General features: G+C 44.6%; 1 protein-coding gene across 1 annotated transcript in view; it reads left to right on the top strand.

Moving 5' to 3' along the window:
• Positions 1–25,605, top strand: part of CWF19L2 (CWF19 like cell cycle control factor 2) — a 239,923-nt gene that overhangs the window by 81,177 nt on the left and 133,141 nt on the right. Inside the window, exons 9-10 of the mRNA XM_040340244.1 lie at positions 5,347–5,443; positions 12,902–13,000. Of these exons, the coding sequence (XP_040196178.1) occupies positions 5,347–5,443; positions 12,902–13,000 (196 nt within the window). The remainder of the gene's footprint in view (positions 1–5,346; positions 5,444–12,901; positions 13,001–25,605) is intronic.

The following is a 25,605-nucleotide window of genomic DNA, read 5'->3' as shown; positions in this document are numbered from 1 at the left end:
CGAGCGTGGACCCTCAGAAGAGGAGGTCCTTTCCTCAGGGGAATTGGACGACCTCTTGGACAAGGACCAAGTAGGTTCGGGGATCGAAGACCCGGATACAGAGGAGTCTGGAGCAGTCTCCCAAGGGGAGAGCTGGTGGATCCAAGCCTTAACGGACTTGGTCCATAGTGCATTTAACTTGCCAGTACCAGATCTCCAAGTGTCGACGGTTTCAGCTTTGGGCTCACTAAGGGCGCCTCAAAGCAAGGCAGTGTTTCCGATCCATCCTCTGCTAGAGGGTGTTTTGTTCCAAGACTGGAGCAAGCCAGATAAAATCTTTTTACCACCTAAAAGATTCTCTGTCCTATATCCTATGGAAGATAAATTTTCCAAGAGATGGGCTACTCCTGCAGTGGACGCAGCCATCTCATGTGTTAACAGATCGTTAACATGCCCTGTAGAAAACATACAGGTGTTCAAGGATCCGGTTGATAAACGCTTGGAAGCACTACTTAAGAACTCCTTCACTACTGCAGGGGCAGTAGTGCAGCCAGCTGTGGCTGCGATTGGGGTTGCTCAAGCATTATCGGATCAAATTAAGCAGATGCTTAAACTTATTCCTGCCCAGCAGGCAGAAGAGTTTTCGGATGTCCCTAGGGCCATATGCTTTACGGTAGACACGATTAAGGATTCTATCCAGCAAGCGTCACGTTTATCGTTATCCCTTATCCATATGAGAAGACTCTTATGGTTAAAAAGCTGGGAGGCCGAGCCCCCATGCAAGAAGCTCCTGGTAGGGTTCCCCTTCCATGGAGGACGACTCTTCGGAGAAGACCTAGATAAATACATTCAGACCATTTCAAACGGCAAAAGTACTCTTTTGCCAACTAAAAAGAAGCTTCAGGGGCCTGCGTTTAAACGACAGTACTCCCCTGGGCAGGGGCCCTCTAATGCCAAACAGTATCGACGGCCTCCTGCGAAAGCAAACTTCGGCTTCAACAGCAAGTCGCAGGGACAGGCTGCTAGAGGCAGAAAGCAGTGGTTTCGCAAACCAGCAAAACCAGCCCCCAAGCCGACCTTATGAAGGGACGCCCCCACCCACGAAGGTGGGGGGAAGGCTGCGACTCTTTTCAGAGGTTTGGGAAGCCAGCATTCCCGACAAGTGGGTACGGTCTTCCGTGGCCACGGGCTACAAATTAGATTTCCGAAGGTTTCCTCCTCCTCATTTCCAGGAGTCGAGGATTCCAAACGATCCGGAGAAGGGAGCCGCATTAATGTCGGCATTAAATCATCTACTTTCCCAGGAAGTAATAGTAGAGGTACCAGTCCTGGAACAGGGGCTGGGTTTCTACTCCAACCTATTCATCATCCCAAAGTCCAATGGAGATGTCAGGCCAATTTTGGACCTAAAAATGGTAAATGCATACCTAAAGGTCCGTTCATTTCGGATGGAATCCGTGCGGTCAGCAGCTGCCACACTCCAAAAGGACGACTTCATGGCGTCCATAGACATAAAGGATGCCTACCTTCATGTTCCAATTTATCAGCCACACCAAAGATACCTACGCTTTATGGTGGCTTCGCGTCATTTCCAATTCGTGGCGCTTCCCTTCGGGTTGGCTACGGCCCCCCGGGTGTTCACGAAGGTCCTAGCTCCAATCCTAGCCAAACTAAGGATCCAAGGGGTCACGATCCTAGCATACCTGGACGACCTCCTAGTCATAGATCACTCGTCTCCCAGCTTGGAGCGAGCAGTGGCCCTCACGGTCCAATACCTCGAGAGGTTCGGCTGGGTCCTAAATCGAGAAAAGTCAGCATTCCAGCCCACAAGGCAGTTGGAATATCTCGGCATGAGATTAGACACAGAACAACAAAGGGTGTTTCTACCTCTGATGAAGGTCAAGGCCATCAAGGAATTAATCCTACTGGTTCTAAGCAAGAAAGAACCGACTATTCGCCTATGTATGAGGTTACTAGGCAAGATGGTGGCCACATTCGAGGCGGTACCATACGCCCAGAGCCACACTCGCATCCTGCAGGCAGCCATCCTGTCAGCATGGAGCAGAAGGCCACAGGCCTTGGATATCCCGTTGCCGCTCTCATCAAGAGTCCGACAAAGTCTGTGTTGGTGGTTAGATCCTCAGAATCTACTGAAGGGGAAATCTTTCAGCCCAGTGGCCTGGAAGATAGTGACCACAGACGCCAGCCTGACGGGCTGGGGAGCAATTTTGGATGGTTGCATTCGCCAAGGTACTTGGGCAAAGCCAGAGAGGCAGTTGCCCATCAACATCTTGGAGCTCAGAGCTGCTCGACTAGCCCTCAGGGCTTGGACGTCAAAATTGCAGGGCTTCCCGGTGAGAATTCAATCAGACAATGCCACGGCCGTGGCATACATAAATCACCAAGGGGGAACCAGGAGTCAAGCCGCTCAGAGAGAGGTGAGCTTGATTCTCCTATGGGCAGAGGCTCATGTGCCCTGCATATCGGCAATATTTATTCCAGGAGTGGACAACTTTCAGGCGGACTTCTTAAGCCGCCAGACTCTATTGCCGGGGGAATGGTCTCTGCATCCACAAATCTTTCAAGCACTCTGCCAAAGATGGGGAGTGCCGGACGTGGATGTCATGGCATCGAGACTCAACAAGAAGCTAGACAGGTTCATATCCCGCTCAAGGGATCCGATGGCCTGCGGAACCGATGCGCTGGTTTGCCCCTGGCATCAGTTCAAACTTCTTTATGCTTTTCCCCCGCTCCAGTTACTACCCCGCCTGCTGCGCAGGATCAGGGTGGAGCACATACCAGTCATCCTGGTAGCTCCAGCATGGCCCAGAAGGGCATGGTACTCACTAATCCTAAAGATGGTAGTGGGAGACCCTTGGACTCTTCCTCTACGGCCAGACCTGCTATCGCAAGGTCCGATCCTCCACCCTGCCTTACGGCATCTAAATTTGACGGCCTGGAGGCTGAATCCCTGATTCTCAGGGGTAGAGGTCTGTCTCAGAAAGTAATCTCTACCCTAATCAGAGCCAGGAAACCAGTCTCTAGGGTGATTTATTACAGGGTCTGGAAGGCCTATGTAAGCTGGTGTGAGTCCAAGCTTTGGCTTTCTCGCAAGTTTACCATCGATAGAGTTTTAAGTTTTCTCCAGCTAGGAGTGGATAAGGGATTGGCATTAAGCACAATCAAGGGACAGATTTCAGCTCTGTCAGTGTGGTTTCAGCGGCCGCTGGCCACCCACTCGCTGGTTAAGACCTTCCTTCAAGGGGTCTTACGTATTAAACCTCCAGTTAAATCCCCGCTTTGTCCGTGGGATTTAAATCTTGTTCTGTCAAGTTTACAGAAACAACCGTTTGAGCCGTTGGCTGAAATTCCTTTGGTTTTACTGACAAGGAAGTTAGTATTTTTGGTCGCCATAGTTTCCGCAAGAAGAGTATCGGAACTGGCGGCCTTATCCTGTAAGGAACCATATCTTATTTTTCATAAGGACAAGGTCGTTCTCCGCCCTCATCCTTCCTTCCTACCGAAGGTTATATCCAGTTTTCATCTAAACCAGGATTTGGTATTACCATCCTTCTTCCCTAAACCCACTTCCAGAAAGGAAGGGTTGCTGCATACCTTGGATATTGTCAGGGCCATGAAGGCCTATCTTAAAGCTACAGAGAAGATCCGGAAAACGGATGTGTTGTTCATTTTACCGGATGGGCCCAAGAAGGGGCAGGCAGCTGCAAAGTCCACCATCTCTAGGTGGATTAAGCAGTTAATCACTCAGGCCTACGGCTTGAAAGGGTTGCCTCCTCCAGTATCATTAAGGGCTCATTCTACTAGGGCCATGGGTGCCTCCTGGGCAGCACATCACCAGATCTCTATGGCTCAAGTTTGCAAGGCGGCAACCTGGTCTTCTGTCCACACGTTTACAAAATTCTACCAGTTGGACGTAAGAAGGAATACTGATACAGCCTTTGGGCAGGCAGTGCTGCAGGCTGCAGTTTGAGACCCTCGGATTCCGGGGGCTCCCCTTTTTTTGAGTTAAATTTAAAATTTTAAATTATTTTTCTCAACTAAGTTGGATTTATTATGATTTGAGTATATCTCTAAATTAAATCCTTTTGTCTTTGGAGATGTTCTCCCTCCCCTCATTGTAAGCATTGCTTTGGGACATCCCATATAGTAATGAATGCCGCTCTGTGTCCCGTGATGTAACGATAAAGAAAAAGAGATTTTTAATACAGCTTACCTGTAAAATCTTTTTCTTGGAGTACATCACGGGACACAGAGCTCCCACCCCTCTTTTGGGGACCATTTTGGGAGGCATACTGCTTGCTACAAAACTGAGGTACTCCTCCTATGGGAGGGGGTTATATAGGGAGGGGCATTTCCTGTTTGAGATTGCCAGTGTCCATCACCTGAAGGTACTCCATATAACCCATATAGTAATGAATGCCGCTCTGTGTCCCGTGATGTACTCCAAGAAAAAGATTTTACAGGTAAGCTGTATTAAAAATCTCTTTATCAACTGCTGGAGTGAAGAATCGAATATGTTATTATTTATGGTATTAAGGTATGAACATTTTGAAGTCAATTTTCACTTTAGTTTTAGTCTTTTGACTAAAATGCCATTTTAGTTTTAGTCGTATTTTAGTTGACTAAAATAGTATTAATTTACTTGACTAAAATGACTAAAACATTTTAGTCTACTAAATGAATACTATTTTAGTCAACTAAAGTACAGTGAAAGGTATAGGTAGATCACCCCATGACCATCTTTATGTAGTGGACAAGTGTAATCATGCACCTCCAACTCATTCACATTGGTCATACAGGGAAAAGGAAGAAATCCTCAGTATATGTGATACCTCAAGTCCAATGCAATAGTTTCCAGCATAGAAACCAGCTGATATTTGATACAGTATCTGAATGGTATTGTTGTATCCATAACATATCGTGATTTGCACCAAAACAGTCCCAACTGTGGTCAAGCACTTGAAACTGAAAATCAATTTAGTACAGCTTGAGACAGCCAGCATTCATGAATAGTCCCAGCCAGTTATTGTGACCAAAATATTAAAGGTAGAAAGATATTCTTATCACTCCAGATCACAATCCACAATCATGGTTCTTAGCCCATTCATTAGTACATTCTTATTAATGAGGCATACAGGAGGAGTAAGCCAGTGCAGAAAAGGCCACCTGACCGGTTTTTGACACAACATCGGCTGCATTGGAGGCTATGGAGGATCAAACTTTCCTTGGACAAGTCTCAGAAATGCAGACATGTGGACAACACATATCTGCATGTAGTAGAATGTAGTATATTTTTCTTACGTTTTATAAGCTAGAATTAATTCTGGATGCTTTTCATTTATGCAGACCCGATACACCACCACAGCCAGCTCAGATACTTACGGAGGAAGAGATGAATAGGCTTGGAGCCAAAATTGTCAAAGCAGAAATAATGGGTAACATGGTGAGTTGCTGCTTCCATCTCATATGTGATTTGGAACTTTTGTTTGACTTTTTTGCAAGGTGTCTTGAACTCAGGATATCTTTGCACTGTGGGCCAATATTTTGTACTTTTTAAACCGGAACCTTCGCTAAGCATTGCTTGCATTTAAACTGATTTTACAAAACCCTGGTAATAGCTGAGCCACTCTAAATGCTATAAAAAAAAAACTTCTCTTCTTACTATACTTCCATTCCATGTCTTCTGACTCCCACAAATTGAGAAGACGTGGTCAGACAGATTTGAATATCTTAGTTGCCCTGCCTTTAAAAACCCTATGATTTTGTCTATACCCAGGGTCGGCAACCCATCGATCGTGAGCTACCTGTCGGTCGCAGGAAGCCGACAGGTAGATCTCCATCAGGTCTGTGTGCCAATGCATCCCCCTGCCTACAGTGAAGGGGAAAGGCAGAGGACACTGCTATAGGGGGGGGGGGGGCACAGGACACTAGTGTTGGGGGGAGGGGGTTCAGAAGACGCTACCGTGTGTGTGGGGTGGGGGATAGTATATTACTGGGGGGGGGGTGATGTGAAAGGAGGCAGAGGACACCGCTGTGGAGGAAGGGAATGGCAGAGGATACAACTGTGGTGGGGGTGAGTGATTTGAAGCGGGGCAGAAGACACTACTGTGACACGCTATGGCTCGGTTCACACTTCAGCAATGCGCAAACCTTTCAAATCCTGGCATGGATTCTTTCCTAAATGCTAAACCACAGTGGTTATTACATACCTCCAAAACGGGCTCTACAATAAAGTAAAATTAGTTTGGATACAGTGTTGCATGACTGAATTATTGTCAAACTACCAAAGCACTGAAAACTAGAAAATGGCCTGGTAATGAAGGGGTATTACAGGCTGGTGCTCTGGGGGACTGGGGATAAATTCCCCAACCATCACCCATAATTGGTGGTCAGCGGCACTTTAATACTCCCCAAAACAACCTCACATTTATTGATGGTCACTGGCACTTTGAAAACCCCTAACCTTGTGTGAATAGTAGCTCCCTTATGTTCCAATGTTTTTATTAGAAAAGATGAAATGATATTGACAGACAAGAAGCGTATCTAGTCATTGTACAATCATAATAGCAAATGAAATTTCAATATCAAGGGCCCTGACGTCTAAAACTTCTAGTTGGAATATCATGAAAACATTGGTAAAAAGAAAAACAAAAATAGAATACATAATCTAATAGAGATCACATAGACTAACAGCAAACAATTCTTTCCCTCAACTACGGGTCGATCGTTGACCGACAATGATCACACAATGCGTATAAGGCAGGAAAGAGGACGTCAACGCCCAGCAAACCCTGCATGGGCTGAATCCGGTCATGTTAATAACAACATACAAAAGCAATAAGGACAGAGAAGTCCAAGAAAGAAAGTAAGATATAAAGGAAAGAATTAGAAAGGAAAGAGAAAAAGAAGAGAAAAGTAAGAAGTGAAGGGGGAGGGGGCGGGGGGAGGAACCACGGATCGGCATCTCCAAGCTATAGAACTAAAAATTATAACTAAGTCCCACGCACACTGGTATCATTGGTGAGGTAACCAATCCAAGGATCCCACACCTGATGAAAAAATTTCATTTTATCTTGTGTTAGGGCCGACAACCTCTCATTTAACATCAGCCAGGATAATTTGCCCTTAAGCTGTTCAAATGGGAGAGCAGCTGACCTCCAATTTCTGGCAATGGTGATCCTGGCCGAAATAAATATAAATGTCAGTAGTCGCCTGCCAGATTTAGGGGCCTCAACCCCCCCACTTCCCAACAGCGCCTGCTTCGCCGACTTGGGCAGGTTTATCCGGGTGAGGGAGTAAATAAAGTTATACACCCTGATCCAGAACCTCCTCACCTTGGGGCATGTCCACCAGATGTGATAAATAGTACCAAGTTGACCACATCCCCTAAAGCAATACGGAGTAGCTCCTGGCACAAAAGTTGCCAGTCTAGCTGGCACCATGTACCAACGGAGCAAAACCTTATAATTGGCTTCTATTATAGAGGTATTGATGAGGGATCGGGAAGCCATCTCTGCCATTTCACACCAGTCTTTTAGTTCAATGGTTTCCTGCAAATCTGTTTCCCACTGGACCATATAGCTCAACTTAGCCGCTACACACGACAATATAGAATATACAACAGATATGTGGCCTTTAATCTTGTCGTACTGTCTACATAATTGTTCCATGGGTGTAGAGGTAGATAAGTCGCCCTTACGGGCCAAAGCCCGTATGTAGTGGGTAAGCTCAGTGAACCTATAACCCTCTGTTGGAGGCATATGGTATTTGTCAATCATGACCCTCTCGGACAACATACCCTTATGATCGCACAGATCTGCTATCCGCATAAGACCTTTATTAGTCCACCAATTAAATGCTTGGGGGGTGAGACCCGGGGTGAAAGTTTTGTTCTGCAAAAAGGGCGCCAACGGGGTATGGGGTGACCTAAATTTGTGAGTTCTGGAAAGTCTATCCCAGATGTCTAAAGACAATGACAAAGTAGGGCACAGGATGGCCGGCCTCTCCTTAGTTGGGAGCCGCATAAGGTGAGAAATTGGACTGGGGCGACATGAGTGAGATTCCATGATCATCCAGATAGCCTGTTGCCTCTGGGAATGGAATCTCGATAATTGTGCCACCTGTGCGGCGTAAAAATATTTAAGCAAATCCGGTAGTCCAAGACCACCTTTCCGCCTAGGCGTATATAGAGTGCCCTTGTTCACCCTAGGTCTTTTGTCCCCCCAAATAAACTGTAAGATTCTACGTTGGAACTGCTTAAGGTCATTACGGGGCAATGATATAGGTAAAGTGCGGTAAAAGTATAATAATCGAGGTAGAATGTTCATCTTTGTAGAGTGTAATCTGCCAAACCACGATGGGGGATGCAACTGCCACCTTGCCAAATCGTCTGTCAATCGTTTAAAGAGGCCTGGGTAGTTGCTTTTATATAGCTGGCTAATGGAGGAAGTCAAATGTATGCCTAAATAGGAGAGAGCGTGCGGTTCCCATTTAAATTGAAAGCATTGTTCAAGTGTCCCCTGGATATTACTAGGTAATGATAAATTTAGAGCCCTAGATTTACTGTGGTTGATTTCTAATCCTGATATTTCAGAAAATGGTTTTAAAATAGCTAATAAATTGGGGAGGGAGGTAATCGGTGAGGACAAGGTCAGCAGTAGATCGTCCGCGAAAAGCAAACACTTATGTTCATAATCGCAACAGTTGATGCCCCGAATGTCGTCACCTGCACGTATTTTAATCGCTAACGGCTCGATCGCCAACGCGAATAACAGCGGCGATAGCGGACACCCCTGTCTCGTTCCTCGCCTGATCGTCAGAGGTTGGGAAGAATATCCCTTAAGCATGAGTGAAGCACTCGGGGAATCATATAATGTACGAAGAAGATCTAAAAAGCGCCGTCCAAAACCAAAACGTTCTAAGACATTAAACAAATAGTCCCAGGAGATGGAATCGAATGCTTTGCGGATATCTAATGAAAGCAACATCCCTCTCCTGATACCCCCATTATCCCAATCAGATTGAAGCGCTGAAATAAGATTAATCAACCGTCGGGTTTGGTCAGAAGCCTGCCTATTAGGGATGAAACCTGCCTGGTCGGGGTGAATGTAGTCCTGAATCATCGTATTCAGTCTCTGGGCCAACATTTTGGTGAGGATCTTTAAGTCCGTATTGATCAGGGAAATCGGGCGGTAATTGGCACAGTCTCCATGGTCCTTCCCAGGTTTTGGAATCATATGTATATATGCAGCAGTAGCTCCCTTAAATGACTATTGCTGATACCTTCCTCATCCCTCTTTTTCGATCATGCTACAATCCTCCATTTTGTGCTTCCTCCGTTGTGCGAAAAAGGGTAAGGCTGTGTCATGAAAATTCAGCTGTATGCTGAGCGCACACCATATCTCATGTGCTAGTAAGCACAAATTCCGTCTAATGATATAATGCATCTTTATTTCCTGTATATCTCCAAGTAAACGGACATCACCACAGCTCACGTTCTCAGTTCCATTGCATGACCCAGCGAGCAGTGTGCTTGGCTTTTTATTCAGAGACAACAAAAGCCATCACAAACAGGAAGTGATGACTCCAACAGCCAATCTCTTCCTCCATTGGAAGTGACATCACAGGAAATTACCTCCACACAGGAAATGACCTAAAAGGAAATCTAACAAGATGAGTTAATACAAACAACCAATGAATAATGGCTAAAGGAGTCCTATGGGTGTGTCTAAGCAGAGACGGGGTATATGCTTTACTTGAAAGCCATGCTATTCAACTAAACAAAAGAAGTCGCATGGCTAAACAAACATGAACTCTGTCTCTGACCATAACAACTCAGACTCCCATATTTACTTCTGGTAATGAATCCTTATTCTGCGTTGTTCCAAAGAACAATGCATACCCGGATTATACTGCCCTTCCTGTGGGTGGGAGGTTATCTGCAGGTGCACGCTACAAGTCCTGACATGTGCTGATCAGACACACAGCACAGACAAGAGTGTACATCCGCCTATAACTGATAATGTCTCTGCAGAGTGAACATATCCTCTCAGACGATCGTCTGTGCAATGTACAGGGGCCCTTTCGCTGGTGGACATACCATACCCCCACTCTACAAACCCCTCTCTCCAACCCCAGGAAGTTTTCCACTACCAGACGGGACTAAACCAGCGTCGGGCTGCCCCAGTCAGCTCTTTAGAGCGGGCTTCGGGAGTACCAACACTTGGCGACACTATGACAATACATATTAAATACATCTCCATAAAATTTCCACAACAGCTGACAAATGTAAACAGGCAGTGTTTACATTTGTGTTTGCTGTAATTGGCCATCACAGTGATCACAATGTACAGACCCACTCTGATTGCCTCTGTGCATTTTGGCTGTGATCATGTGGCACGCACACCAGCGGTAAAGACTAGAACATTTTTAAACCTCCGTTCAGAATTACCATTCCCCCTACTATCCATTTAAGTAAAATAGCTATTCAGGAGGTGATTACAGAGCTCCTTTTTGGGTAGACAGTAGATTGATTGGTATATTCCATTGATTTAGCGAGCAGCACAAAGAACCTGCGACACAAACGGAAACCTAGTTAGTAAATAAACTTGCTGGCATCCACTGAAAATGAAAACCTCAATTTTAAGTAGGTATACTTTGATGTGAGAATTCACGCCAAATTTTTGTTATTTATATGGGATTGGAAAGGCAAGATATGTCCTCCTGCTAGGTCAGTACAGTACATCATGACACCATCAGTGAGTTCTCTTCCCATGCTTGGTATTTAGCACACAAAGTGGGCAAGGACTGGCGTGGCTTCTGGGCCCACCTTGCATCCAACAAAGACTGGCATCTTAACTCAATTAGGAGAGTAAGTATAAAAGTAAACAAAGTGCCGATGCGGGGAAGCAAGGACATTATTTGTCCTGCTTCTCTGCACTTTTATTAATTTTGTTATTTTCTGCAATCATGAAATCTCTCCAGGGTGCATTGTAAACTAATAACACACACTATCGCTTGCCTACATAACTGCAAAATTAATAGTTTAATTATATGGAGTACTTGGCAGTAATGAGTAAATGTTTGCTGTTTGTTGCTGCTTATCAATTAGATGCATGGTGATTGGTTGCTTACTTCAACTGCAAATTTACATAATGCTGCTTTTTACATAAAACAATAATGTATCTAAATTAGAAACTGAAATCTTTTTAAATGGCTGCTAGAGACTGAATGTGAATTTCTGACCAGAAATGACAAATTAACAATAAATAAAATAGGAAGACATTACTTCTCGTGGTTTTAAAAATAATTTATTTGACAATTGACTTTTTTTGGGACTTGATGTGACACCTCAATCAACTACAGCTCAAAAGCTTTTGGTGGAGTTAAAACACAAGGGATACAGAATGGGACAGATTGGGTCATGTGATCGGCTTTTACTTTAGGTCTCATGTCTAGGGGTGTCATATGGCATCTTCAGACATACATTGCAGGCCAGTCAAGTTCCTTCACCCCAAACTCGCTCATCCATGTCTTTATGGACCTTGCTTTGTACACTAGTTCAAATCATTTTGTGGAGGGGGGATTATGGTGTGAGGTTGTTTTTCAGGGGTTGGGCTTTGCCCGTTAGTTCCAGTGAAGGGAACTTTTTGGACATTTTGGACAATTTCATGCTCCCAACTTTGTGGGAACAGTTTGGGGATGTCCCTTCCTGTTCCAACGTGACTGCGCAGCAGTGCACCTAGCAAGGTCTATAAAGACATGAATGAGCGATTTTGGGGTGGAGGAACTTGACTGGCCCACACAGAATCCTGACCTCAATCTGATAGAACATTTTTGGGATGAATTGGAGCAGACACTGCTAGCCAGGCCTTCTCGTCCACATCAGTGCCTGACCTCACAAATGCGGTTCTGGAAGAATGGTCAAACATTCTTATAGACTATTTAGGAGACACTCCTAAACCTTGTGGACAGTCTTACCAGAAGAGTTGAATCTGTCATAGCTGCAAAGGGTGGACCAACTTAATATTTAACCCAATGGACGAAGACTGGGATGCCATTAATGTTCATGTGCGTGTAAAGGCAGGTGTCCCAAGACTTTAGGTGTGTGTGTTTTTTTTTTGCATACTCTATTTGTATCTGACAATCACAGTATTAAAAAGATGTGCACTGCCACCTTTAGGCTGCAGTGTTATCTGCAGACTGAAGGTTTATTTTATCAAAAAAAGGCTGCGTATCGGTCATAGCTGATTGTTTCATGATCAGGAACCACTCTGTTTCACAATAGTTAGTAGGGACCTACGCTGTTAGTGACAGCTGAATTTGGGAGTCTGCATTTAGATGGAAAAGGAAGACCTTTAATCATCAGCGCAATGCATTTTTAGTGAGCTGGCATTAATACTCATTATACTTCTATAGGACCCATCCTATACACTGATGAGCTACGGCGTGTTCGCAAACCGCACGTGCAGAGCCCGCCAGAAAGTCGGCACTGTGCTACGCTAATCACAGGCAGTGAGATATTTCCCGATGCACGGCTGCAGAGATCGGGAAATGTTTCACTGCCTTTGATTAGCACAGCTCGTCCTTACTATACACCTTTATTTTCAGCTCAGTAGAATTGTGGTTGAACTAAAACAAATGGAACACTCCTACCTTGTGCTTTTATACAATGAGAAGTAAAGATAAATCCAGCAAAAATAACCTATAGCAGTAGCTGCAGAGACACACACACACACACTTGGAAATATATATTTTGAAAAATAGACGCTGGTATTTAATGCTCTTGTGCTTTTATTGTTCTGCTTGAGGTCTAACAGTTATGTCCGTTTGCAGAAAATCTTATTGGAAGTGATTTTATTTTATTTTCTAACTTTTAAAAAATAATGTTTTGGTCTTGCAGACTTTGGCTTCAAAACTTCGAGCTGAGTTGGAAGAAGCTCGCCAACAGAGACAAAACCAAGCACGAGCTCCCATGAAAGTCAAAAGTGAGAAATCAGAGGTAAAGACAATGCTTCCAGCAATTAAGGCGGTTGTGCTAGCAAGAAGAGAATTATAGCTAGGAAAGGGCAATGAAAAAGCACAACTTATAATAATAACTTGGCATTGTAGAAGTGTTGCTTTTAAATATCTTTCAAAACTTTCAAAACTTGACCGTTCTTGTAAATAATCAATTTTCTGGTTTGCGTTTTTAGATGTTAAAAGCAAGGTATGAAATGCCTTAATCTGTAGCATGTGCTTGGCAGACTATACTGCGACTGGTCCACATCCATAGCTCAGCACATGTGGAACGGAGGAATGAAGCACTGTGCAGTGGGGACGTGTGGTTTACTGATTCAGATAATGTAGAAGGGGGAGAAGGGGTTGTTCTTGAGAACCCGTTTAGACTTGTGTGTTGCAGTAAAGCCGTGTGTTCTGGTGCAGCGCCATTCATTGTGAATGTCAACCGAATACAAAGCGGTAGTAGCCAAAGCAAACACATGGCAGTGCTTCACGATGTACAATGCTCCCCAAAAAAGGTTGTACTACTTTTGGTCTTTTGCAGTGTTATGGCAGTCCATTTATAATGAATAGGCTTCCTTAAAGGGGTGGTTCCCCCTTAAAAACAACTTTTTTTTATTCCACTGGCCCCCCACATTACAATCGAATTAAGGCTATTATTTTTTTTTTGCTGCTGTACATACCTTGATACAGCATCTTCACCCGTGCATCCGGGTTGCGAGTCCCGCGGGAGTGGGCGTTCCTCACATGTGTTTGATTGATGTTTTTCCCAAAAACGAGCTCTCCCCCCGTCGCGTAAGCCGCGTCACGATTGGCGAAAGGAGCCGAACGGCTATGCGCATGCGCAGTATAGCGCCGACTCGCCGTTCGGCTCCTTTCGCCAACCGTGACGCGGCTGACGCGACAGGGGGGAGCTCGTTTTTCCGAAAAATGTCAATCAAACACATGTGAGGAACGCCCACTCCCGCGGGACTCGCAACCCGGATGCACGGGTGAAGATGCTGTATCAAGGTATGTACAGCAGCAAAAAAAAAATAATAGCCTTAATTCGATTGTAATGTGGGGGGCCAGTGGAATAAAAAAAAGTTGTTTTTAAGGGGGAACCACCGCTTTAAAGTGGTTGTAAAGGCAGAAGTTTTTTTTTTTTTTTATCTTAATGCATTCTGTGCATTAAAGGGGTTGTAAAGGTTCATGGTTCTTCACCTTAACGCAGCCTATGCATTAAGTTAAAAAAACCTTTGACAGTTGCGGCCTCCCCCACCCCCCCTATTTTACTTACCTGAGCCCGTTCACCTGCTGCACTCTCCCCCGACGTCGTCCTCTCCGCTCAGTCTGGCCGTTGTTGTGTTGGGTGGATGGGTTGATAGCAGAGCAGCCATTGGCCCGGCTGCTGTCAATCACATCCAATGATGCGGCTCGCCGGGGGGCCAGGCCAAGTGATACAGTGAGCGGCTATAGGCACCGGCTGTATCATGGGAGCGCGCCCACAAGAACTAACCCCCATGGGAGAGAGCTCCCATGAAGGGGGTTAGTTCTTGCGGGTAGGAGCCGAGACAACTGCCGAAGGGACCCCAAAAGACCAGGTTTGGGGCCACTATGTGCAAAACGAGCTGCACAGTGGCGGTAAATATGACATGTTTGTTATTTAAAAAAATAAATAAATGATCCTTTACAACCCCTTTAAGATTACAAGCCTTTTGTGTGCAGCAGCCCCCTAATACTTACCTGAGCCCCATCTCGATCCAGCGATGTTGCATGATTGTTGGTTGATTGTTGGTTGTCTGGGACTCTCCCTCCTCGTTGGCTGAGACGGCAGCGAAGCGCCATTGTTTCCAGCTGGTGTCAAAGTCAGTGAGCCAATGAGGAGAGAGAGGGGAGGGCTCCGGGCCACGGCTCCATGTCTGAATGGACACAGGGAGCTGCAGCTCAGGTGCCCCCATAGCAAGATGCTTGCTTTGGGTACACTCAACAGCAGGGAGGGGCCAGGAGCACCGAAGAGGGACCCGAGAAGAGAAGGCTCTGGGCTGCTCTATGCAAAACCACTGCACAGAGGAGGTAAGTATAACATGTTTGTTATTTTTGACACAAAAAAAACCCACTAAACTTTAGTATCACTTTATTATAATGCATATTAATGCAATTCACTGCAGCAGTTTGAACAACTACATATTTTTTTTTTTTTTTTTAAATCAGCTTAAAGCCTATGTAAACCCCAAATAGTTTTTCTTTTGTAAGTTTGGCATCTTGTCTCACTGTATACAGTTTTCCTCTTCTTCTTTTTTTACTTGGGTGGAGGGGACAACTTTATTTCTGTAAAGCACAGTTTACAAGCCATTCAGGTACATTTAGTCATAGGTCATTCATATATTTTAACAGCGAAAATACATATACAAGTATATTACAGGGTTTGCATATACATGTTCACTGGTGAAGTGAGTCGGGTGGTAATATAATCCAAACTACAATCTAGATACATAGGAACTCTGCACCAGGTATGAAACACTTACACACGTTTTCCCATCCTCCAACCATCTGTCCCAGATCTTGGAATATTTTTGGGTAGATCCCCTGTGTGTGTAGATCAGTTTCTTGAAGGGCAAGGTGTCATTAACTGCTTTTTTCCATAGTCGCAGTGTGGGGGGCACGATCTGCATCCATCTCTGCGCTATCACCTTACGTGCCAAGAATCATGTTTCAAAGATAAATATTGTGTGATTTTTGTCCACCTCTACGTCTGGCAGTAGCCCCTAAATACATAACTTGGGGTCCAGCACCACAGGGGAACCCATATGCCTTGTTTCCACTGAACGGAACGGTTCAGGTCATCTAGTTTGGAACGGTTTAGAATGGACCGGTCTATTCTCGTGAGCATTTCCACTGCAAATCGGACCGTCGGGGACCATACAGGATTTAGAAAAAATGCCTAGCCCGTCCACCAATCAGTGGAATGTATTGCATCTTCTCCCCTAATGGAACCGTTCCATTTTCTATGGCCCCACATCTGAAGCAGGACCCAGAATGGTCCGGTACGGTTCGGTTTAATGGCACACTTTCATAATGGAAACACCCAAAATAGCGTACCGAACCGATCCGCTCAGTGGAAACGAGGCAATATTGTCATGGAGGAAACGGACAACCTGCATCCAATACGTCTGGATATGGGGGCAGCTCCACATCAGATGGTAGAATGAGCCAGGGTCAGCCCTGCATAAGTGACACGTCGGATCCGGCGTGTGCTGAAACGTTGCCAATCGCAAAGGCGTCGGGTAGGCTTTGTTTACTATATACAGTTGTGTCAGTCTGTTGGACATCTTGGGAGACGCTGTCTTGGTTCCCTCTAAGATCTCGTCCCAGTCATTGTCCGCTATGTGGTTCTACATCCTGTTCCCTCGCCGTTTTGGCCTTATGGGTAAAAATAGCTGCACCCTGTTGTCTGATCGTGTAGTACAGGCGTGATATGAGTTTGGAGGGGTCATCCCCCAAAACAATATTCAGCACAGGGGGGCTCCATCCCTACATCTAGGTTTGGTAGCTGGGTTCTAAGTGCGTGACGGAGCTGCAGGTATTTAAATGCTAGTTGGTATAGGAGGGAAAACGCTTCCTTAAGGGTCTGGAACTGTTTTTGAGCTCTAAATTGGTCAAAACCTGATGGAGATATAGTATTCATGTCTAGCCCAAACTATCGAGTCTGGAATTGTTTCCAGTCCCGGCATATGGCTATTAAAGTGGTTGTAAACCCCTTCTTACAACGTGCACCTGCATGTAAGCCCTAGATTAAGGCTTCAAACAAAAAAGCAACAAGCATAAAAATGTGAATGATTGTACTATTGGTGTGTTGAAATCACTACAACAAGTAGGTTGCCCTATTTGTATCACATTATAAGGTGAGCAAATACATGTCCTATTTCCCAAAAACGACGCATCAGATGATGATCAAAAACTGAAGATGTACTGTTCTCCTACAGGTAAGTTGGTGACATCAAACCAAAGGAAACCGCAGAACAGTGATGTGATAAAAAGGAAATCCTCCACCTTCATATATAACTGCCTCTTACCGAAAGGGAAGATCCCAACCAGAGATCTTCTGTTGGCTTATGGCTTTCTAACCCAGCCTAGGGGTATATGCAGCTGGATATCATGTCTCCGGTATCCAATTAGCCTCCCACTGCTCACAAATGGTCAGATGTGATTACAGCCAGGTGAGGAAGGAAAAAAGGCTGACATAGCGTGATCCAGTAAACATTTTAATGTAAAATTAAATAGATAAAATTGCACTTACTATATGAAGATAAAAAAATTGCATGTGAAAATTTGTAGCCGGTCGGCTAACACAGCACGTTCACTCCTAGACTCTGTATGTAGTGATGACAACAGCACGCCGCTTCACCCTACGTTGTTTCGTCACAAATGACTTGGTCCTGGGGTACCTCAGGACGAAGTCATTTGTGACGAAACAACGTAGGGTGAAGCAGCGTGCTGACGTCATCACTACATACAGTGTCCCGGAGTGAACTGTACTTTATACCTGTCTGAACTTTTTTTTTTTCTTTATCAATGTGACAGTCACTTAAAGGCTTAGTTTACTCATGTGAGAGACCGTCCTTTCAGAAGCATTTGACTGGCAGTGAGGTGACAGCACCTGTTTTTAATTTTGTAAAGCATTTACCACTGTGCTACTGTGTGCAATGCTGTGGTGAGGCCCATTCACTTGAATGGGTTGCATTCAGTGGTGGTACTGCCTGCTGAATGCAATGGTATATTTGCCCATACCACTGTCTTTGCAACTTAAAGCGGGGGTTCACCCTTAGAGGGCACTTTTCCCCCTTAGATTCCTGCTCGTTATTACTAGGGGAATCGGCTATTTATTTTAAAATATGTGCAGTACTTACCCGTTTACGAGATGCATCCTCTCCGTCGCTTCCGGGTATGGGCTTCGGGAATGGGCGTTCCTTCTTGATTGACAGGTTTCCGAGAGGCTTCCGACGGTCGCATCCATCGCGTCACGATTTTCCGAAAGAAGCCGAACGTCGGTGCGCAGGCGCAGTATAGAGCCGCACCGACGTTCGGCTTCTTTCGGCTACGAGTGACGCGATGGATGCGACCGTCGGAAGCCTCTCGGAAGACTGTCAATCAAGAAGGAACGCCCGCTCCCGAAGACCATACCCGGAAGCGACGGAAGAAGATGCAGCTCGAAAACGGGTAAGTACTGCACATATTTTAATATAAATAGCCGATTCCCCTAGACCGAACGAGCAGGAAGCTAAGGGGAGATTTTTTTTTTTTTTTTAAATGGGTGAACTCCCGCTTTAAGTGATTTGTAACAGATTTTTATTTATTTTTTATTAACAAACAGGTTATATTTACCAACTCTGTGCAAAATGCAGCCCCAATCCTCCTTCTGGGGTCCCCCGCCAGTGCTCTTGTCTCCTCCTTCCTTCTGAGTGTCCCTATAGCAAGTGGCTCTTGTGTGGGCTCGATCCGGAGCCGGGCTTTGTTTGTCCATTGACACACCCAGCACCTTCAACCCGCCCCCGATCCTTCCTCGCAGGCTGTGACTGACAGCAGCAGGAGCAAATGGCTCCCGCTGCTGCCTCCATGCCCATTGAGGAGGGAGAAAGAGGAAAGAGCCAATGCTCTCAGGCACAGTGCTGAATCGCGATCAGGCTCAGGTAAGTATAAGGGGGGCTGGGGGGTAAGCTTAACAGTGTTAAGTTAACACAGAAGGTTTTTTACCTTAATCCACCTGCCTTTAGAACCACTTTAAGGGGGAGATCAAAATACATCTCAACTGACCTTTTACTGCCCCCCCCCCTCTTCCTGTATCCCAGCCGCAAGTAAACTAGCCCTATCCGTATTAAATCAAGAATGATGGGCCCATTATCTGAACATTGTAACATTTCAAATATTATCTGTTTTTATGAGGTACATTTTTGATTGTATTTTTGTAATATTATACAATATAAAAAGAATACTTTGAGGGTGTGCGGAGAGCTATGTTTAAAATATTGTAGCATCAGGTGAAAAATGGCAACCATCCAAAAAGCAGGACTGACAATTCCACCAATCAAGGCATATTCACATTTTGAGCACCACAGTGCAATGTATATAAAGACTCGTAACTATTTGTTGGCTATTCTGCCCTGAGCATTCCCCTGCATTCCCTCTTGAGGAGACCTTACATATTCCCTTATAAAAAAAATGGCTAGCGTGGCCGCCTAATTGCAGTTCTGTTTTCACTTGTGATGCTATTAATCTGAGATAAGAGGTTGTCACTGTTGGCTGAACTTTTCTAGCTTGCTTGAGTACCTCTTGAATTAATTAGAGAAAACTTTGGGCTAAATGAAAATCGGGACATTATTTTAAAATGTTAAACGTTATTTTGAAATCGCTAAATACAACTCGTATATCTCCTTTCATTCTAATGAGCAGCTGATATTGAAAAACTATTTCTTTCCACTGATGCCAACAGTAGGAAAAAATTCCTCCCACTGACCCCATCAATGGTACACTATTCATCCCACTGACCCCATCAATGGGGCACTATTCCTCCCACTGATTCTAACAGCGTGGCACTATTCCTCCCACTGATGCCAACAGCGTGGCACTATTCCTCCCACTGATGCCAACAGCGTGGCACTATTCCTCCCACTGATGCCAACAGCGTGGCACTATTCCTCCCACTGATGCCAACAGCGTGGCACTATTCCTCCCACTGATGCCAACAGCGTGGCACTATTCCTCCCACTGATGCCAACAGCGTGGCACTATTGCTTTCACTGGTAACCAACGATGGGTCACCATCTTTCTCCTTCTGATTCTTTCTCCACAATAGCCATGTCATTTTTTTACTGCCACTAACCACCAAGCCTAAGGCATAGTTTTTTCCCAATGACAGTGGGGCATTTTCTACTTCCTTGGGCCCTATTCCGGCCCCTCCGAAGCCTGGAGTACAGTAAACTCACCCTTTGTTTAGAAAGTTTGGACCCCTAGTCTATACTTTGTGCACGGTGTAGAGCTTTTATTGCATAATAGGAGTCAAGGTTTTTTTTTTTTTTTTATCACCCTGGTTGAACTACAAAATATTCTGGGCAAAAGGGGTGGTTATGGGCAGAAGTTCAGACTTCACACAGATACTGACAATGCAAATGGCGTGAAAAGTTTATTCACAGAATAGGCTGTAGTTTTTTCATACTCTGTTTTAGATGATCGTTCTTAGCAGAGTTTCTCACTTTAAACTGAAAATGAAGTCTTGAGACATAGGGAATGCAGCCTACCGGATCAGGGTGTCTCTCTGCAGTAAGAATACACCTAGGATAGTTTCTCTTCATTTTGATTTCCGTTACTTCAGCAGGAGACAAAGCTTCTCAGTGCATGTTCAGCCTTAATTACTTACCTAGCAAGTCTTAGAACAAGGGCATTAAGAAATCTGTTTCAGGAGCTGGCCAAGCATGTCTGCCCATATTGCAATTGATTTTTACATTACCTTCCTAAGTAGAATGAATATGTACCCTCATCAGTTCCTGAATGCCAAGGCTTTAGAACGTGGGTGTTTAGTGGCAGGCTCTATTTTTATTTTCTGTTGGATTCGTAATGCTTTCCCTGTAAGAAAAAAAAAAAGGCAACTCTGTCTTTGTGTTAACCGACCACATAACGTAATTATCCAAAGACAGAATTTTTTTTTTTCCTCTGAGTCTGAGATATTCGCCATTATGAAGCCGTGCTGGCATATGCATTGACACAGCAGGGCTCCCACTTATATTTGAACCCAAGAATGCCATGTATTGCAGCTTACTAGTCCTTGCAGTGGCTGCATTAAAAAAAAAAATTCAGGCTTTATTTTCAGCGGCGCGCTCGCGACCTGGTCCGAAGCTCCGTGACCGCGCTGGCGGGACCCGTAGACCCGATCGCCGCGGGTGTCCCGCGATCTGGTCACCGGAGCTTAAGAACGGGGAGAGGCGAGTGTAAACAAAAAACCTTCCCTGTTCTTCTCTGTGGCAATGTCAGTGATCGTCTGTTCCCTGATATAGGGAACGACGATCACTGACGTCACACGGTCAGCCCCGCCCCTTTACAGTTAGAAACACACATGAGGTCACACTTAACCCCTACAGCGCTCCCTAGTGGTTGACCCCTTCACTGCAATTGTCATTTTCACAGTAATCGGTGCATTTTTATAGCACTTTTCGCTCTGAAAATGACAATGGTCCCAAAAATGTGTCAAAAATGTCCGATGTGTCCGCCATAATGTCGCAGTCACGTAAAAAATCGCTGATCGTCGCCATTAGTAGTAAAAACTATCCCCTATTTTGTAAACGCTATAAATTTTGCGCAAACCAATCGATAAACGCTTATTGCGATTTTTTTTTTTACCAAAAATAGGTAGAAATTCACGTATCGGCCTAAACTGAGGAAAGAAAAATATATATCTTTTTTGGGGGATTTTTATTATAGCAAAAAGTAAAAAATATTGAATTTTTTTCAAAATTGACGCTCTATTTTTTGTTTTATAGCGCAAAAAATAAAAACCGCAAAGGTGATCAAATACCACCAAAAGAAAGCTCTATTTGTGGGAAAAAAAGGACGCCAATTTTGTTTGGGAGCCACGTCGCACGACCGCGCAATTGTCAGTTAAAGCGATGCAGTACCAAATCGCAAAAAGGGGCAAGGTCCTTAAAGCGGGAGTTCACCCAATTCGTTTTTTTTTTCTATTTTCCCCTTAGCTTCATGCTCGTTTTGTCTAGGGGAATCGGCTATTTGTTTTAAAATATGATCCGTACTTACCCGTTTTCGAGATGCATCTTCTCCGTCGCTTCCGGGTATGGGTCTTCGGGAGCGGGCGTTCCTGCTTGATTGACAGTCTTCCGAGAGGCTTCCGACGGTCGCATCCATCGCGTCATTCGTAGCCGAAAGAAGCCGAACGTCGGTGCGGCTCTATACTGCGCCTGCGCACCGACGTTCGGCTTTTTTCGGAAAATCGAGACGCGATGGATGCGACCGTCGGAAGCCTCTCGGAAGACTGTCAATTAAGAAGGAACACCCAGTCCCGCAGCCCATACCCAGAAGCGACGGAGAGGATGCATCTCGTAAACGGGTAAGTACGGATCATATTTTAAAACAAATAGCCTATTCCCCTAGACAAAACGAGCATGAAGCTAAGGGGAAAATGTGTTCGCTATGGGTGAACCTCCGCTTTAACCTGCATATTGGTCCGGGTCTTAAGTGGTTAAACCTGCTCCCACCCCTATCTAAACCCCATTCTGTCTACCCTGTGAAAGGAAGATGTATATACTTACCTATTCTGAAAGCAGTTGGTCTGATCACAGGATCTCCCCAGCGTCTGGCTTCAGTGAAGAAGAGAGATCGCCAACAGATGACATCACCCATAGACTTACTATAGGGCATCCGTTGTCTGCTGTTCTTCCTACTATACTGAAGCTGCCACTGACAGCTGATCATGTGACCGGACAGGATCCCTCTTAGAATAGGTAGGTATAAGCATCTTCCTATAACAGAGTAGATAGAATAGGGTTTAGAAAGGGGTGGGAGCAAGTTTAGGCTTAGTTAGGAATTGACTGGACTTCCACTTTAAGGTTACAGTGCAGTATTATCATCTCTATGCATGAAGTTTGGAGCTCCCTGGATTTCCAGTAGATCACCAGGTATTTTTCTACACTTGCAGTGTTTAAGAGAGAATCATTGGGAATTGTGCATGTATTCGCAAAGTGTGCTGAATATTTTTTATTTTTTGCTACACAGAAGAATGTGCTCTTGTAAAATGATCACTAAAATACGCAAGGAGAACACTCACCTGCTTCTTATTTGTCACTCTATTGCTGGCTGCATTCGATGTCAAGAGATTGATGCCTTACACATCCAGCTGGTGACAGAGCGGCATGTGGAAGACGTGTTTTACCGCGCTGCTTTGTTTTCCATAGAGATCCCTTCTGCTGAAAAGTTCTTGCCAGTAGCAGGCATTGGTCTGACATAGGACTTCACGTTAGGAATTTTTCTCACTCGATCGTGCATGGCATTTATGGAAGAAATGTAAATGCAAAGTTGAGGGAAAGGTGGAGTTGAGCAAGAGAAATGGAAATGTGCAGATCATAGTAAAGGAGGCCTAGGTTATACCTTATGTCCAGAAGGACCAAAACTTATGAAATTTAGTGGGATGTCCTCTGTGGGAATACACAGGTAGGGTGAAATTTAACGAGTGCCAGCCATTTGTCAGACACTGGAGAGGCGGTAGATAGCCAGTATAGTGCTACAGTTTTACAAATTAAAAATAGCAGTTCTGAAATTGTAATATGGTGTTCAGTAAAGTGTTCATCTGATGGGCAAAGATTGGGTCAAGGGGGATTGGAAAGCCCATACTGTCATAAATTTAGTGGTTTGAAGTTGGAGAGTGATGTGTCATTAGTCAATCCTCTTTCAGAAGAGATGATTCCAACATGCTCTGACATTTAGTTAAATGACTAGCACTCACAGGAGACCAATTCCATTCCTGGGGTGAAAGATAAGTATGTTCCTTATATCGTTATAGGAGGGTGACCTTTAAAGGGCACATTAGAGCACAACTTCAACCAATTTTTTTTTTCCGTTTTAAATTGAAAGAGTCTGAACTTTTTTTTTATTGCTACCTCCCTTATTGCAAAGATTTTCCCTCACTTCCTGTCTTTTTGACACCAGGGCACACTAGAGAGTGATTATTCCACAAAAGACTCAAAGCCCTAAAAACCCGACGGTTGTTGCACCACCAACCCATGCTTTGAAATAAGTGTGCTTTTGTAGCTGTAGCAATGAGAATTCCCACCCCTTCCTGTATTTGTGACGTCCTGTTCCTGTGACAGGAAGTAAGGTTAAATCTTCCCCATGTTGCCAAAGATGGCAATAGAAATCTGCTTTCTATAACCCTTACCCACCAAGCTGCAAGACCAAGAGAGTATTGACCGTTATTTGACAGATTGCTTTGTACAGGTATAAGACCATCACAAGAAACAATAAATCTCCATAAGCGCTACAAAGGACTGTAGGGTCACCTATGATTGGATGTAGCTGTGACGTAAACAATCCGTGGTTGATAATGATCAAACTCAGTGCAGCTGGCGCAACACTGGAACAAACAAAAATAACTATAAGCAGCGCTCTATGAGTAAGATCCAAAGTGTAGTAGTCATAAAAACAGGCACTTGTAACCATGGAATGATGATCCAACAATGTTTATTCCATCAAAGATATGATGAGCTGATGCGAAGTCTAAAATTAAAGTCTGAAAATCAGCTGGGAAATGGCCATAAAAACAATGATGTAATGGACAGATAAAAGTTATTTTAACGTTGCCACAAGTGACCTCAGATGGGGAGGAGGGGTGAACAGACATTCAGGGGGCTTGCTGGTATCACATGGGGGGAACTTTGCTACTGCGCATGCGCGAGTAGCGTGGCGCACCGTCGCTGGTTCGCAGCTCTTTCCTGGGAACAGTGCGTTTCCCAGAAGACATCGGGGTGCGGGTAGGGGCGTGACTCCCCTTCCGTGAGTCTGTTCCCGGAAGTGGGTGCAAATACCTGTCTTAGACAGGTATCTGTACCCCCCTGAAAGGTGCAAAATGTGACACCAGAGGGGGGAGGGTTCCGAAAAGCGGAAGTTCCATTTTTAGGTGAAACTCCGCTTTAAGGTCGTAACCCGAGGACAGGAAGTGTGTTAGTGGAAGCATCACCAGGTGAAAACAAAAATGGAGGTGTTTTTTTTTTTTCTATTTGCATGTATACAGCCCGTTTTTATACTGGGGGGCATACTCACTCGACACTTCTGATCAGGAGCTGGTGACGGGCTCCAAATCAGGTGAGTATTGTGACAGCCAATTACATGATCAGGAATCTTGCCTTTTGCTTAGAAACTTACCAAGAAAAAAAATCCTGATGCTAACCACTGAAAAGCAAGGAGTTGTGCTCGGTTCACTTTTCAGTTCACACTTCCTTATGCGAACCTCTGGGAGTGTCAATACAAACTTAATGACACTCCCAGATCGGTTCGCATATCGCAGTACAAAATGTCAATTCGGACAGGAATCGGATCACATGGCTGTGAACACCTATGTGATCCGATTCTGGTGCGGACCAAAAAAAAGGATCCTGCACGTCGTTAATGCGATGCTAATTCAGCCATACAATCTGCATGCAATGTCGCACAGCGCACCAATTTGAACTCAGCCTTAAAGCTGAACTTTTTCACTTGAATATATTTCTCAATGGCAACAAAGGATAAATCCACTTTGTAAAGACCAAATGTTTTTTGGGGAACGGAGACAGGACCAGTCACCCTGCATGAGAGCGAGCGGCAGTGATCTGTCTTTCTTGCAGGAAGTTTCTACAGAGGCAAAGTGTCACACTGGATTACTGCACAGATCTGGAAGAATATATATATATATATATATATTTGCTTATCAATGAGTTCAGAATTATGAATCCATAGTTACAATGGTCACACGTATTTAAGGGCGTTTTTTTTTTTTTTTATGTCCCGTTTAGGGCAGCCCATTCATTTTAAATGGCTGCCCTACATGTGAAAATTTGCACAAGAAGTGGATGATCCTTTTAAAAATATATCGCT

The sequence above is a fragment of the Rana temporaria genome, chromosome 2 (genome assembly GCF_905171775.1).
Source record: "Rana temporaria chromosome 2, aRanTem1.1, whole genome shotgun sequence".
In the NCBI taxonomy this organism is placed as follows: Eukaryota; Metazoa; Chordata; class Amphibia; order Anura; family Ranidae; genus Rana; species Rana temporaria.
Note: the sequence above shows the minus strand (reverse complement) of the source record. Positions and strands in the feature narration are given on the sequence as shown.